Consider the following 15,372-nt stretch of genomic DNA (forward strand, 5'->3'; position numbering starts at 1 on the left):
GGATATAGTCTTAAATAAAAATAATTTTGAGAATATAATTTTAACATATATCAAGAATAATTATTTTGCTTTTATAAGTTCTGATAATATTAAAAATTTCAATTTGTTTTGCTGTAATGTGCATAGATAGTCTGAATTTATATTGTGTTAAAACTTGTTTTAAAAAGTTTTCATAGAACTATCTCTGGATGCACTCATGAGACAAAATTTAGCGGTCAGTGAAGCGCTCCTCCCCGTCCACCCCATCACACACCTGCTGGCTACCTTAGTGCCTTCTCACCGTCAGAGACCCAGCTCAGACGATGGCTCCCCGGGTCACCATGAGCCCTGGGGGTCAGCCTTTCCTTTCCTCCTTCCCATGGGGGGATAAATAACACCCATGAAGAGGGAAGGAGGCCATCGTGTGTGTCGGCCACCAAGATGGCAAGCTCCAGGGAGGGAGGACAGCCCCGTGTCCCCAGAGGGACAGCCGCAGGGGCAGCTGTCTCGCGATCTGCTTCGAGCATGTGAGTGAACCAAGGGCACAAGAACTGACCACACATGGCGGGTGCTCCCAGGGAAACCTGCAATCCCACCACGAGCCATGAGACAGCCACTCCTGAGTCAGCAGGGCGAGGACCACCAAAACCCACCCCCAAAGTAGTGAGAACACTAGCAAAAAGGGATGAAATGACCTTTTTATTGAGCTCTAGAATCAGAGTTACAGGTGCCCAAAGAACGTTTATTCAAAGAAACTAATCCAATCCCGGCAAGAAAAGAAAACTCAGCAGCATCTTAACTTGCCGGGTCCAGTTCCTCTCCCAGTTCAACAGCAGCCTTGAAAACCAGCAGCCAGATACATGCAGCAGCTGTGACCCGGCAGCTCAGTGCCCCTGGAGAAGGCACACAGGTTGCCAACTCCCCCAAACTCTGGTCACCCAGAACGTGTCACCCGCCTAACTGCAACGGAGTACAGAGCTGCACCACAGTCCTCGTCCTCCTGCCTGGCTCGAGCTCCTCTGTGAATGTTCCTAACCCTGAGGCACTGTCAAAACAAATGTTTTCGGCAATTGTTCAACATCACAGCCACCTGATGTGATGATATGGGTTGGGGCTAACAAGAGGCTGACCAAAAACTTCTGAATTCTGGTCTTAAGAAAAACCTAGGGAGTGAGATAATTACAGAGGGCTTTGCAAAGTTCTGACACATTTTAAGAAGGCCCTAAACCCCTGCCTCTGTCTGACTTTGAAGTGAAGGCTAAGGTAGAGTTGTCAGCTCCCTGCCAGAATATTGGAAGTGCACCCCAACACATACAGGACCCCTCAGAAAAGCAGGAGACTTGGATCGAGACAATGAAGGAAATCTCCATCTGCTCCTCATCTTAACACTAAGCTCAACAAATTCCAAGGATAAACTCAAAGAGATCTGCACCTAATATATCACAGTCAAACTGTGGAAAGACAAAGAGAATCTTAAAAACAGCAGGAAAGAAAGGAGTCTTCATACCAAGGGTCCTCACCAGGATTAACATCATCCCATGAGAGATTCCAGTAAGAAAAGGCAGCTCAAGGAGAAGAGTCGTCACAGAAGAGGCATCCCTGGCACTACAAGAACTGATCCCTGAGAAACAGAACCCCAAGACGGCGACCCTTGGACCACCTCTGCTGCCCAGAATTGTGAGAAGCTTTTGGTTTTTACTGGCCGTGAACAGCCTCTGCTAGGTTGGTGGCAGCGCAGTAGCTGTGCTTTTCTCTGGAAGGGGGAAGCGTGCGTGACCTCGCCTTTGATCGTCCTGCCTGCCTCTCTCTCAGCTGCTCCCACTTCTTCCTTCCCTTGGACACCTAACACACAAACTACTCATGCCTCTTTTCCAGGAGCATATGCAAAATCTGACTTCCTGCCTAATATACGATACCGTAGTCCCCTCTTCTCAGTGTTAAGTGCTCTGTTCGTCTGACTGTGCTGACCTGGTGTCTTCAGGGACATCTGTCCAACAGTGCTTGTGACTGAACCCTGGCAGCAGCTTGAAGGAACCCCTGGTGTCCCCCCGCCATGCCGGACTCCATGCTGCCTTTAAGGAGGTAATTGCATCCTGCCCCTTAAACTTTGCCTCTCCCCCGTGTGGTATTTCTTCAGTCCCAGTCCTTCTGCCTGACATGATCGCAGTTGGAATCCTTTCTGAGTCTAGGCTGTTCTAGCGATTTTATATCAGCTTAACTGTGCCTCCACCTCTCACCTCCCAACTTAACACACTTACCATCATCACTTGCCCTCGGTTGTCCTCCTTGGGCTTCAAGATCCAACCTCTGAGCTGGGATTCACCTGGACCCTTTCCCTTCTAAGCTTATTTCAGTTTTTATTGCACATCTTTTGCTCTCTCCTAAAATCTCTCATAACCTCTCTCCGCCTTCAGCTGCTGACTTCAGTTAGAACCAGCACTGAAAGTCCAGTTAAAAGTGAGCAGCAGCCTGAGAGAGTGGCCTCACTGCCTGAGCAAACCCGCCGAAGCTCAGCGGCAGGACCCCTGCCCAGCACGCCAGCCATGGGGCACGGGCTTCTATTAGAAGAGAAAACGATCCGAATACATATTAAATTTACAGGAACAGTCCTGAAAGTCTGGAAAGGCTTCCAGGTGCTGCAGGCCCTCAGCCACCTGGGCGTGCTTGAGGCAGGGACCTCACCTGTCGGCAGCGGCATCGCAGATGGAGACCCTGGGAATTGACGGGGCAGCTCGGTACAATTTCCACAAAGAAAGTGACTTTGTAGGGGGAAGGGTGACTTTGTAGGGGATTCTTTAGAAAGACTAAAGACTAGTTTGATTTAAAATGTACAAACATGGGATGGTAAGCTATCACGATTCTTTAAAAAGCTGGAATCTTGAAACACATAAAATCTGGCTATCTTCAAAAGGTGCGGTACGTTTCAGAACAATCTAGACAGCTAGCACTTGGAGTTCAACAAATTTTAATTCAGCTCAATTTTTTAAATTATTTTAAAACTACAATCTAAGACCATTCAGGTTTCTGTCAATAGGTAAAACTTTCCATCAGTCGTAACAGTAGACACATCGAGTACCTCCTGCGATAACACGCAGTACCTTTGAGATGAAGGCATGTAAGTCTCCACTGAAAATGTAACCTTGCTGATAGTGCCTGACTCCTTACCACAAAACAGGGTCACAGCCAACGGCCTCTTTAAATATGACTAGAATGCAGACAAAAGAGAAGTAAACGTCCTATGTGTGTCCCAGCAAACCAGACTCCACACGTCCAGAGGCAAACAGTGATCTGAAAGCATATACAATTTGCTGAAATCAAAATCTTGCCCAAAGTGTTCATCTTTTACTCTCAGATGGGGATACAGGCCCTAAGGGCACACAGGTGATACTGCCTTCACACAGGCAAGTAGTGACTAGCCACCTCCTAGCCACCTCCTTCCACAGCTAGCCTTGGATCCTTCTGCTCTGACAGTTATTGGAAGGAAAATGTTCTCCTTCTTTGAATGTCATAGAGCAGAAGTTCCGCGTTCTAGTTACCCCTTCTGTGAGAATTTCCCAGGTGAAGAAAATAACACAAGAGAATCCCGCACACATTCCAAGAAAACAGTGAGGCAGGGACACGTCCACAGGGTGCTTTCCACCTCCTCCGGCTTTCCCAGGGATTTTCGTGAGGTAGACGATAAAGATCCACATTCCATTTTCTTAAACATTTACTACAAAGAATATCACCAAGAAAGGGAAATAGAAAATGAACTCAAGGGAGGCCCCAGGCCTACCCAGCTGTAAGTAGACTCGGCTATGGGGGCTTCAGTTTCCTTGTGGATGGAATTTTCTTGCTGTTAAAATGAATGTGAGATGGGAGCCCCGTGACTGAAGGAAGATTGGCTTCAAGTCAACATAAAGGTGATTTTGTTGATTCATCGGTTTCCACTCCCAGGACATCTGAAAGACACAGGAAGGCAGACTGACAGAAAACAGCTCAGAGCCACAATCGGGCCACACTCTTCCTCCCACCCCACAGGAGCTGGTACTGCTCACAGCACCTGGATTCTGTTCTTGGCGGGAGGACCTAGGATCTCAGCATCCCTGACAATCAGTCACAGAGCATCAGTCACAGGCTGTCATTAGGGAGAGACGCAGACAGCAGTCTTGCAAAGTCATGAAAGTGGCCCTCGTTCAGTGTCCCAGCCTCCTGTCCAGGAGATCTAAACCCACCCTTTGCTGTCCCTCCGCCCTGGCCTGTCCTCTTCCCTTCTCCCACGGTGGCCCAGCTTCATGTGTGCTAAGAAAGTGTGGCCCTATTTGGGCTTGCACTCTTTGTTCAGTTGTGATTCTGAAACACTCTCTCGAGGGAGTTAAGTCTTCCCCAAAACCCAGACCACTGTAAAGGCACCAGTGTGGACATCATCCAGAAACAACATTTTTGATCATTTTAAATTTTTTAGGTATACATTGAATTAAAATGTATCCATTTTCCCCAGCAAAAGTCTCAGTGTTTAATTACATTTGATTCATAAACAGGTTGAGTATTCTTGTGGACCTGAAATCATTTTAAAAAAACACACAAGAACAAAAAGAATAATCAAATTCCGAACCCCATGCCTGCTACCTACAAGCTACAGGTTGCACAGAACTTTAGGCAAGCCATCTGCGCTACAGATGACACTGAGGGACAGTGTCTGCAGTGAACTCTTGAGTGCTCGGCTTGTCTCCAGCTCCACATGTGTGATTTCCATCTGACAACAACAACTAACATTTGGAGAAGGAGAAAGGGTCCAGTCCACCTGACCAACAAATGGCGGCACCCAGGGTAAAGCCTGGCTCTCCAGCCCCTGGTCCATTCTCTTTCCACAAATTGTGCCAGGCTCCAGCACAGGCAGGGACAGCCAGCTGGAAGTCATGGACAAAAGAAGGGCAAGTGCCATTCTGAGGTTCTTTTTCAAGCACCAAAATAGGTTCTTAGAATGCAGCCCACTCAAGGCAGATGGGTGCTCCACCAGAAAAGGAACTAGGAAAGCCAACAGTGAGGTGGAGACGGTTCCAGCTGACGTGTTTCCTCCATAAAGTGTAATGCATGCTCCTGTCAATCTAAGAATGCATCCCCAGCTTCATAAATGAAGTAGTAAGTTTCTTCCTCCTTCCACAGACAACACTATGTAACTGATTCGTACATAAAGAACTGATTTGATCTTTTAATGGACTCTGACCACCCCGAACTCTGGGCCTCCATCTTTGTTCTGCAGTGAAGAAGCTTGGTAGTGTCCTACATAATCATCAAGTCAGCAGAGCCTCCAGGTGGCAAGCTGTCTTACTCAATAACAGAAGCAAGCTTCCAAGGAGACCATGGCAACAGCCAGCACTTTGGTGTCTCCTAAGTGATCTACAATGAGGACGTAACCAACACCTTCGGTTAGGTATCATTAGCTCCAATTTACAGATGACCATGGGCCTAGTTCACGCTCCAGTGAGTGGAGGAGCCAAGCTATGCCAATCCAACTGGAGTATCCACTCTTCTACCCTGAAAATACAGTCCCCACCAGGCTCTGCTGTCCATTCCTGACATAGAGGGCTTATATGCACACATCTGTGTGTAAATCTACATGTATAATATGTGTTCGTGTATATATAAATAATAATAATTACTACTATTATTATAAGATACTTCAACCCATTAAGTCCCAAGTTTTCAATTCTGTGAATAGCTTAACAAAATTGACACAAGCGCATTAAAATAGGTTGGAATTCATAATCTAAAGTCTATAAATCCTTTGTATATTTTTATATATGTGTGTGTACATGTGTGTGTGTGTGCTCAAACACTCAAATCATTTTACTTTGCTTAAATGAACAGGCCTCTAAAAACAATAATTATTTCAAAGTTACCGTAATGATATATTTGTTGTTCAATCTAAGTTTCTTTTAGGAGTTCCACATCAGGAACCATAGTATGAAATGGGTCAATTCCTCCTTTGATAGGAGGAATGAATAGTAGGTAACTAACTCTGTAGACAGGCTGCCTGCAGGTCCTGAGTCTCACTGGACACCAGGTGTGGGTGGAGGTCCAGGGAAGGTCCAAACCAGGCAGCAACGACACCCTCCCCTGCCAGGCCAATGGGGAAATACTGGAAGTAATTCCACATGGACTTAAACACTTTTAAACTTTAAATCTCGTCAACAAAATATGAGATTCACGATTTTAACATTCTATTGGCATACCTCTTCAGCACAACGCAAAAAAGAACATCAAGTCCTATTGTCTGTGCTTCGCGGTCCTTTCCAGCTTCTGGCTGTTGCTCTGCACAGCATGGTTGATAATTTGTTTTCATGGCATTTGTTTGATTTCTGGTCCCTTAGTCATCTCTCTTTGAGATTATTGTTCCAAAGGCAACTCTTCAGAGGACCCTTGTTTCTCAGGTGTGGGTTCTTGGGATGGTTGTCCCAAGGGTGATTGTTCAGAGGACTCTTGTTTCTCAGATGCTGGCTCTTGGGATGGTTGTCCCAAGAGCGACTGTTCAGAGGAATCGTATTTCTCAGGTGTGGGTTCTTGGGATGGTTGTCCCAAGGGTGACTATTCAGAGAACTCATATTTCTCAGGTATTGACTCTTGGGATGGTTGTCCCAAGGGCGACTGTTCAGAGGACTCTTGTTGCTCGGGTATTGACTCTTGGGATGGTTGTCCCAAGGGCGACTGTTTAGAGGACTCTTGTTTCTCAGGTGCTGGTTCTTGGGTTGGTTGTCCCAAGGGCGACTGTTCAGAGGACCCTTGTTTCTCTGGTGCTGGTTCTTGGGATGGTTGTCCCAAGGGCGACTGTTCAGAGGACCCTTGTTTCTCAGGTGCTGGCTCTTGGGATGGTTGTCCCAAGGGTGACTGTTCAGAGGACTCTTGTTTCTCAGGTGCTGGCTCTTGGGATGGTTGTCCCAAGGGCGACTGTTCAGAGGACCCTTGTTTCTCAGGTGCTGGTTCTTGGGATAGTTGTCCCAAGGGCGACTGTTCAGAGGACTCATGTTTCTTAGGTGCTGGCTCTTGGGATGGTTGTCCCAAGGGTGACTGTTCAGAGGACTCATGTTTCTCAGGTGCTGGCTCTTGGGATGGTTGTCCCAAGGGCGACTGTTCAGAGGACTCATGTTTCTCAGGTGCTGGTTCTTGGGATGGCTGTCCCAAGGGCGACTGTTTAGAGGACTCATCTTGCTCAAGTGCTGGCTCTTGGGATGGTTGTCCCAAGGGTGACTGTTCAGAGGACTCTTGTTTCTCAGGTGCTGGTTCTTGGGATGGTTGTCCCAAGGGCGACTGTTCAGAGGACTCATGTTTCTCAGGTGCTGGTTCTTGGGATGGCTGTCCCAAGGGCGACTGTTCAGAGAATTCATGTTTCTCAGGTGCTGGCTCGTGGGATGGTTGTCCCAAAGGTGATTGTTCAGAGAATTCATGTTTCTCAGGTGCTGGCTCTTGGGATGGCTGTCCCAAGGGCGACTGTTCAGAGAATTCATGTTTCTCAGGTGCTGGCTCTTGGGATGGTTGTCCCAAGGGCGACTGTTCAGAGGACTCATGTTTCTCAGGTGCTGGCTCTTGGGATGGCTGTCCCAAGGGCGACTGTTCAGAGGACTCTTGTTTCTCAGGTGCTGGCTCTTGGGATGGCTGTCCCAAGGGCGACTGTTCAGAGGACTCATGTTTCTCAGGTGCTGGCTCTTGGAATGGCTGTCCCAAGGGCGACTGTTCAGAGGACTCATGTTTCTCAGGTGCTGGCTCTTGGAACGATTGTCCCAAAGGTGACTGTTCAGAGGACTCATGTTTCTCAGGTGTTGACTCTTCTTGTCTTAGTGATAATTCTTCTTGTGATCCTTGTCCCATTTGTGGTTCTCTTTGGGCTTTTATTTCTACTGGAGTTTCTAGTAGTACAGGTATATTTTTTCTCTCTAGAATGGCATATTGTTCTTTTTCTTGTTTTCAGTAAACAAAATAAAACAAAATCACCAATAAACATAGTAGCCATCTAAAACAACTGAAATGAAAGATATGTGTTTCTATTACCAGTAATCTCATAGTGACAGTAATAATATTAATAAAAGTAATTCTCACACAGGGTATTACAATGTTCTTTTGAATATATTTTCACTTTAACTTTCATGTAGAAAAATGATCTCAAACAAGCATAAAATAGGCATGATGGGATAGTATCAAAAAAGCCAGTGCTGGCGATATAGCACATCATGTAGAGTGCCTAACTCACATGCAGGAGGCCCGGGTTCGAGTCCCCAGCATTGTGGGATTGTGGAAATAACAAACAAAAAAGCCTAAGAGAATCAAGATTAGAAGGTGTATTACCAAATATTAACTGAATAATATGATCCATTCACTGTTTTTTAAAAAAGGCACAGGAAAGACTTGTTTTTTCTGAGTAGCAGAGATAGGGAAGACAGTTTTATTAAAATGAAGAGGAAAGAAATCAGAGGACAGGAGAATCCAGAGATGGTGCTCTTGAGAATAGACACCAACACATGGAAATGGACCCTTGGCACTGGAAGAACTGGTATACATTAGCCTTCCATTGGCCAAACCACATGTATTATACCAACACGCCACAGACACAGTCATGGGCAGAGGGACTCAAAAGGAGCTCCACCCTTTGAAATGACACAGAGACACTGTCAGAAAGCAGCCCACAGAACCTGAGAGAAGCCAGGCAACTCAGCTGACAGGCATAGAACTCAAGAGGCCCAGGCACTGGCTTCCAGCCCAAACCTGCCCTTTCTCTTTTCAGAAGCAACACCCAGACCTGAAACAGAAACCCCAGCTCCAGTTTCATCCTTGCCCCTCATAACCATTGTGTGACTGAGTCTGGTTCATTTGGTCCACTAATGGGAATCAGTTACTCCTGCCCAGCCACACTGCCTGGGTCCTGCCAGTCACCACCAATCAAGCAGAATACCAAGTGCACCCAAAGCTCTCCTACCTCTCCCATCTCCCCTTGCTATGCAACAATATTTTTAAAACATAAATTTGATCACATCTCCCTGTTTCTATATTTCCTACAGGATGAAGTCCAAAAGACTTCAACTCTGGTATGCAGCAATGGCTAGCTGACCACCAAAGATGGGATAGAGTTCCTGGAGAGTGCATTTGGAGCATCTAAGTGGGGCCACAGTCCAGTTCTGAACACAGAGGTGAGACGTGATGTGCCACTTCTAGGCAGTGATGTCAAGCATCTGAGGCAGCTTCCTCCTGACTCTTCCTCCTCTTACAGCTAAGTTGGAGACAGATATGGAGGACAGCAGACAACAATGTCAAGGGTCCTGTAGTCACTGCATGGAAGAGCACTGTCCAGGAAAGCCCCCAACCCAGAGCAGGCTTTCTGTGATCCTGAAATGAGCCTCTGTCGCAGAGAGTCACCGAGATGTGGGTTGATGCTCTTCACTACCCCCCTTAGCCTCACCCACTCTCAAGGACGCAAGGTCCCCAGGAGCTGAGCCTCACCATGCTTCCCACTTCCTGACAGGCTATCTTCCTCAGAAAATCCACCTCTGGTTCCATTGGTACCTAACTAGCTGTGCTTCTCCACCCATACCACTGTTCTCCTGCGTCTCTGGACATGCACACCCTCTGCCCACAGCCCCTTCTCTATACCATCTGCCTGGAAAATTCCTGCTAACCCCTCACAGTTCTGCTGTGTAACACCTCTCTGAGTCCCTGCAGCCTCTCCTAGGCCGGACAGTCTGTCATTCACAATGCAGCATCTTTCCAGGATAATCAACACATCCTTCACGTCTACATCCACCACGCTGGATTCTGGTCTGGACATGTGTGCCCCACCCATGTGTCCAAGAGCACAGCAAGCCTCCTGAAGGGGCACCCCCACATTCAGTGCAGCACCGCCTTAAGAGCGAGCAGTTCAGAGCATTCTCATGCTTTTAAGGAATAACTAATGACAATGAGTCCTAATTTCAGGTTCATCCTGACTAATCAGCTTTTCTTTCCTGATTTCAGTTAATTCTTTCTTGAAAAACAGGGATAATAATATGAATCTTTGGGACGACAGACTTGTGTGACAAGTGAAAGTTCTCTGAAACAGTAACAACTGACAAATGACCCAGTACTCACTGGCACACCAAAGCTTAAATAGTTAAGGTGGGGGTGATGGAAGAAAAATAAAGGTGTCACATGCAATTCAGCATTTCATGACCAACAGAAGCCAGAGACCTGCGACTGAAACGGCCTTTGCAATCCCCAGGCAGGTCCCCTGGCCACACCCCCTCACCTGCTCCTGCCCCTCTTGCTGCCTCTGGAGCTCACAGGGTGATTTTCTGTGCAAAGTCTGTCCCCCACCAGACCCTGAGCAACCGAGGACAAGGACCATGCCTTACTGATCTTTGTTTCCAGAGCACCAGCTGGTACATGAAAGAAACTCAGAGAACGTTTGAAAAAATGAGAGAATAAAGGAATAAATAATGACTGAACCAGCAGTCCTAGTCCCATACACATAAAGCTTTCCTGAAGACATAAAATTAGAAAATTAGATTAACTAAACGGAAAAATAATTAATTCATTAGAAAATTAAAACAGTATTAATACATTAAAATGTGTTTATATAGCATATCAATATAATACATAATGCAAAATTGTATGAAATAATAATTTAACATAATATTCGTGCTATACTAACATATATATTAAAATGTATTTTCAAAAATGCCTGAATTCACCTTGCCTTTCAAATGCAATCAGCAATGAGATATTGCTGGCATTGCATATGTATTTTACATGGTTTTCTTTCAAAATTCAACCCGCAATCCAACAGACTTCCAACGAGGCCATGAGTCTGCACCCAGGATTCCCATGAGCGCCTGCAGCCACCTTTCTGAAACCTTCCTCCCATCGTGCGTTCCAGAAGATTCACTGTACTCCTTCCTTACCGAAGGTATACGGAAAGGTGCAGTGAAATGTCCAGGTAACTGCGTGACACTGGGGATGGTCAGCCTGAGCTGACACCGACTGTCAGAGGGTGCCTCACACGGTGAGTCAAAACGCTCATCTGCCAACTGACTCGAAATGGGGCCGAGAGGTCTTGACACCCGAAACCAAATCAGCCGTGGGGTGTCCTGTGCCTCGAGAGGCCGGTGGGCACCCAGGGCCTGACTGGCTCACAGAGGGACAATGTGGAGCCCAGGCAGTCACCACCCTCTACCCTGCCTCGTGCCCAAGCGTCCCATAAGACCATCCAGGAACAATCCCTTACCAGGAAACGGAGCCACTTTTTTATTCTTGTTGAAGTTCTTGAGAGATGCTAAAAAAAGAAAAAATGCAGACATTAATGAGCTTGATCGAGGTTCGCAGCAGCAAGGTTTGCAGGTTTTAGTGCTGGATCTGTGGCTAAAGGAAGCAGTGGAATGTGACCATGTTGACCAGTTCAGGTCCACGTTAAGCTGGCCCTTCCCAAGACATAACCGTGCCTCCACCATGCAGAAGCCCAGGCCGGCACCATTGCACCGCTGAGATCACCAGGCGACTGGCAGAATTTTATCTTCTCACTTTTTTTCCTCACAGAAAAGCACACTTTGCTATTTATCTATGTCCATGCTCTCCTCCTGCAGCGAGGGAGGAGAATTCCTCTGGCTGGACAATCAGGTGGACGCCACACAACCAGGAAGGGAGCCCGCTGTCTGACATTTTGGAAATGTCAATGGTACACAGCAACAAAAGTAAAAGGGTCACTCCTAGTGAGAGCACTGAAACCAGAGCAGAGTGGCGCACACGCCACTCGTGAGATGGAACGAGCCATGCACACAGGCGCACACGCCACTCATGAGGTGGAACGAGCCATGCACACAGGCGCACACGCCACTCGTGAGATGGAACGAGCCAAGCACACAGGCGCACACGCCACTCGTGAGATGGAACGAGCCATGCACACAGGCGCACACGCCACTCGTGAGATGGAACGAGCCATGCACACAGGTGCCGCACGGGCACGGACGGGCACAGACACCGCAGAGGCGCAGACGGCACAGGCACGGACAGGCGAATGCAACCTCCTCCTGCAGCTGCCTGCAGGAACCCCGGACAGAGTGGCTCCTCATGGCCACACCGGCCCTCCGTCCCTTTCTCTCCCAGGACCTTGCGGCCTCTTTGAAGGCCATCACAGACTCTGCCACCTACAGACCTCTTTTCATTAGCTCTCTGCTGACCTCCAGGCTCAGCCCTCCCTCCCACTCCCCCACTGAGGTTCCCCAGAGTGTCCATGGGGATGGGAGAGAGAAGGCCGATGAGGAACAAAGGAGAGGCTGGACTGCCCAGCGCACGGAGCAGGGAAGGGTGGGAAAGAGGCTGGTCACTGGTGACGGGCCAGGCTGGCAGGCTGCAGGCTGGAGGACTCCCACCATGACCCTCAGGGAGAAAGATCCCTGCTGTCAGGGGCTGGGGGAGGATGCGCAGGAGCCGCCCAGAGGACATTCAGAGCAGGGAAGCTCCTCTGCGTGACAGGACAGTGGAGCCCCGGCATCGCACACTAGCCCAGACCACAGAGCACATAGCCCCAGAGGGACCCCCAGGGGTGGGACCGTTGGTTGTAGCAAGTGTACTGTTCTGGCAAAAGACGTTGATGATGGGGGAGGCTGTCTTCTTGGGGTGAGGGAACTGCACATTCTGCTCGTTCTTGCTATAAATCTGTAACAACTCCAAATAAAACTGAGGAGAGAACAACTTCTTTCAAACTCTTCTCTACTCACAACTTGTCTCCATGTAGGGAGACAAGCCCTCAGAGACAGAGGGCACTCCAGCTGTCCTCCCCTGTCCTCCCCGTCCTTGAGGCTAGCTGGTGGCAGCAAAGGGCCATGAAGCCTGGAGGTGGGAAATCCTCCTGAACGTCCTACCTCTGCCATTTCTGCAGCCTGCTACGCTCCTCTTTAGAAAAACGTCAAGTACATATTTTATTAATTTTCATGATTCTAGTTACAAGGAGGATTTTGAGCAAGGGAGACCTTTCATATGGCTAGAGAAGCTTTATGGTCACCTTTTAGCTATCCTCACATCAGACTGAGCTGGCAGTAGATCAGTTATGTGTCCTCCACTCAAGGGCCACTTCCAAAGGGACTTATGGTAGGCAGCTCGTAAAGTGAGGCTGAAGAGGTGAGCCAGCATCTTGAAGGACAGATTCCAAGCCGAAGGGGCTGAGACCCTGGCAGTGGGAACAGCGTACAAAAGAAAGCACAGGACCAACTGTATCCAAGCACGACCTGGGCCCAGGCCGTGGGAGGAGGAGACAAGGACAAGGAAGCTATGCTCAGCACTCCGCAGTCTCAGTGCTCAACAACAGTGGCCCTGACGATGTCAACGTCCTAATCTCAGAGCCTGTGAGTGTAGGGTGCAAGGAAAGGGGAAACGAACGGGCGACACATAGGGAGGGGGCCCGGGTTGCCAGAGGGGCCCTCGCAGACACCAGCGCCTCAGAGGAGGGTTAGAGGCACCCAGTAAGTCCTCACAGACACCAGCACCCTCAGAGGAGGGTTAGGGTTGCCCATGGGACCCTCGCAGGACACCAGCACCCTCAGACGAGGGTTAGGGTTGCCCATGGGACCCTCACAGACACCAGCACCCTCAGAGCCGGAGGAGGCAGGAGAGGAGCGCTGGAGGGAGGTGACCACAGAAGAACAGCCAGGGAGATGCAGCGGCCATGAGGCTGCAGGAAGGAACCACAAGTCAGAAGCTGAAAGAGGAAAGGAAACAGATTCCCCCAGAGCCCTGGACAGGGATGGGCCACCCAGCACGAGGATTCTAGCCCATGCGGCCACGTCAAACCTCTGCCCTGCAGAACTCGAGACACCTGACTCTTCAGGCCACATCTGTGCTCATCTGTTTCAGCAGCCACAGGAAACTAGCAAGACAGCGCGGCCGCTCCTCTCTCAGCCTCTGCCTGCCTCCTCCAGGCCCTCCAGCGCTGGCGCCACTATGCAGACGCATTCAGATACTCTGAGGAAAGTGACCGCCAAGCCCGTGTGTGACTGCGGCCGGAAGGCCTGAGGGTTGGAGAAGGGGGTGCTCAGGAGCATGAAGCCCTCTTCAAATAAGAGACAGACTTTCCCAGAATGAAAATGAGACGGGAATGAGAAGCGAGGACCAGGGATCAGCCAGGCTGCCTCGAGGGCTGTTGTTTGATATTATAAAGATCTTTTTTTTTTTTTTTTTTTTTAAACTGGGCCTCACTACGTAGCCCAGGATAACCTCAAACTTGTGATCCCCCTGCCTCAGCCTCCATGTAAATGGGTTACCGGGGTGGCCACCACAGCCAACTCCTTGTGAGGATTTTAGAGTGCATGAAGCTCTCTACCAATCCGTGAGGGCTTGGTCAGCAGCTGGACTTCCCATCAGGACAGAAGTTGAAAAGGAGCAGGAGAGACTGGCTGTGTGGTCTCAAAGGTCCCCTCCCCGACTAAGTGTCAGCAACATGCATCCTTTCTTTGTACTGAAGTCTGCAATGAGAGGAATGACAACTCATTACACTGCTGGTATTTTTATATGAAATGGAAAGTTTTTTATATGATATGGAAAATTTCACAGAAGTATTTGGTGAAAGCAGCTAGGAATGCATTTCTGGGCCGCTCATGTCAGTGAGCGTTTCAACTTCACTATTTGGTGCCCGGATCAGCAGGTGTGCAGAGACACTGTAGATCAATCAGGGCATGGGTGGAGGTGCACCCAGGTAGAAAAGGTCCTCACCCAAGCAGGAGACCCACACAGACTCCTGTGCACCACACATCAAAACAGGCACAGAGAACTTAAGAAGCTCCAAAGAAAGAAAGAGAGGAATGAGAAATGCCTTACCTCTGGACAGGGTTCTGGTTCCTGGTGCACCTGTGGATCACTTCTCTCACTGACCATCACAACGCCCTGGCTCTCTCAGCAGCCACAGCTTTCCTCAGCCAACACTCCACATCATTTCTTAATTCCATTCCAGCCTTGGGTTTACCTTCACAGCTTCAGGCATCACCCTCTCAGAGGCAGCCTTCAGAAACTCTAACCAGGATACACTCCATCTAGCCTCCAAGGCCTTCCTTTGAAATCTCAGTGGAAACCTCAGTTGTCCATTAGCTCCAGCATTCTGCATTCCTACAGTTCCAGCACCAAAGGCATGATGCCAAGGTCTGCTGCCAGTTTGAACAGTAGCTTTTAGTGCCTCGGCAGCTCAGCATGGTGAAACAACTTTCTGCCTGCCCCATACAAGCAGGCTGCCCCATGATCTCTTCTCAAAGAAATTTTCCTATCTATACCCTTGAACCTGAGATGGGTGTGGTCATACAAATTCCTGAGATGCCGACAAGCCATCTTTCCTATTGTATCTCGGCAAAGTGCTTAGAATCTCTTTAGTGGCTATAATCTCATCAACAAGCACACCTTTCTTGGCCCCAT

At 48.6% G+C, this 15,372-nt stretch overlaps 1 protein-coding gene across 1 annotated transcript in view; it reads right to left on the reverse strand.

Annotated features, from left to right (window-relative positions):
- Window positions 1-3,452: 3,452 nt before the first annotated feature.
- DCDC2C (doublecortin domain containing 2C) overlaps window positions 3,453-15,372 on the reverse strand; it is a gene marked incomplete at its 5' end in the record, with an annotated part of 94,803 nt that continues 82,883 nt past the window's right edge. Inside the window, 2 exons of the mRNA XM_079110801.1 lie at window positions 3,453-3,920; window positions 11,207-11,254. Coding sequence (XP_078966927.1) covers window positions 3,871-3,920; window positions 11,207-11,254 — 98 coding nt within the window. The 3' untranslated portion in view covers window positions 3,453-3,870. The remainder of the gene's footprint in view (window positions 3,921-11,206; window positions 11,255-15,372) is intronic.

Source organism: Sciurus vulgaris (genome assembly GCF_902686455.1).
Source record: "Sciurus vulgaris genome assembly, chromosome: 14".
In the NCBI taxonomy this organism is placed as follows: domain Eukaryota; kingdom Metazoa; phylum Chordata; class Mammalia; order Rodentia; family Sciuridae; genus Sciurus; species Sciurus vulgaris.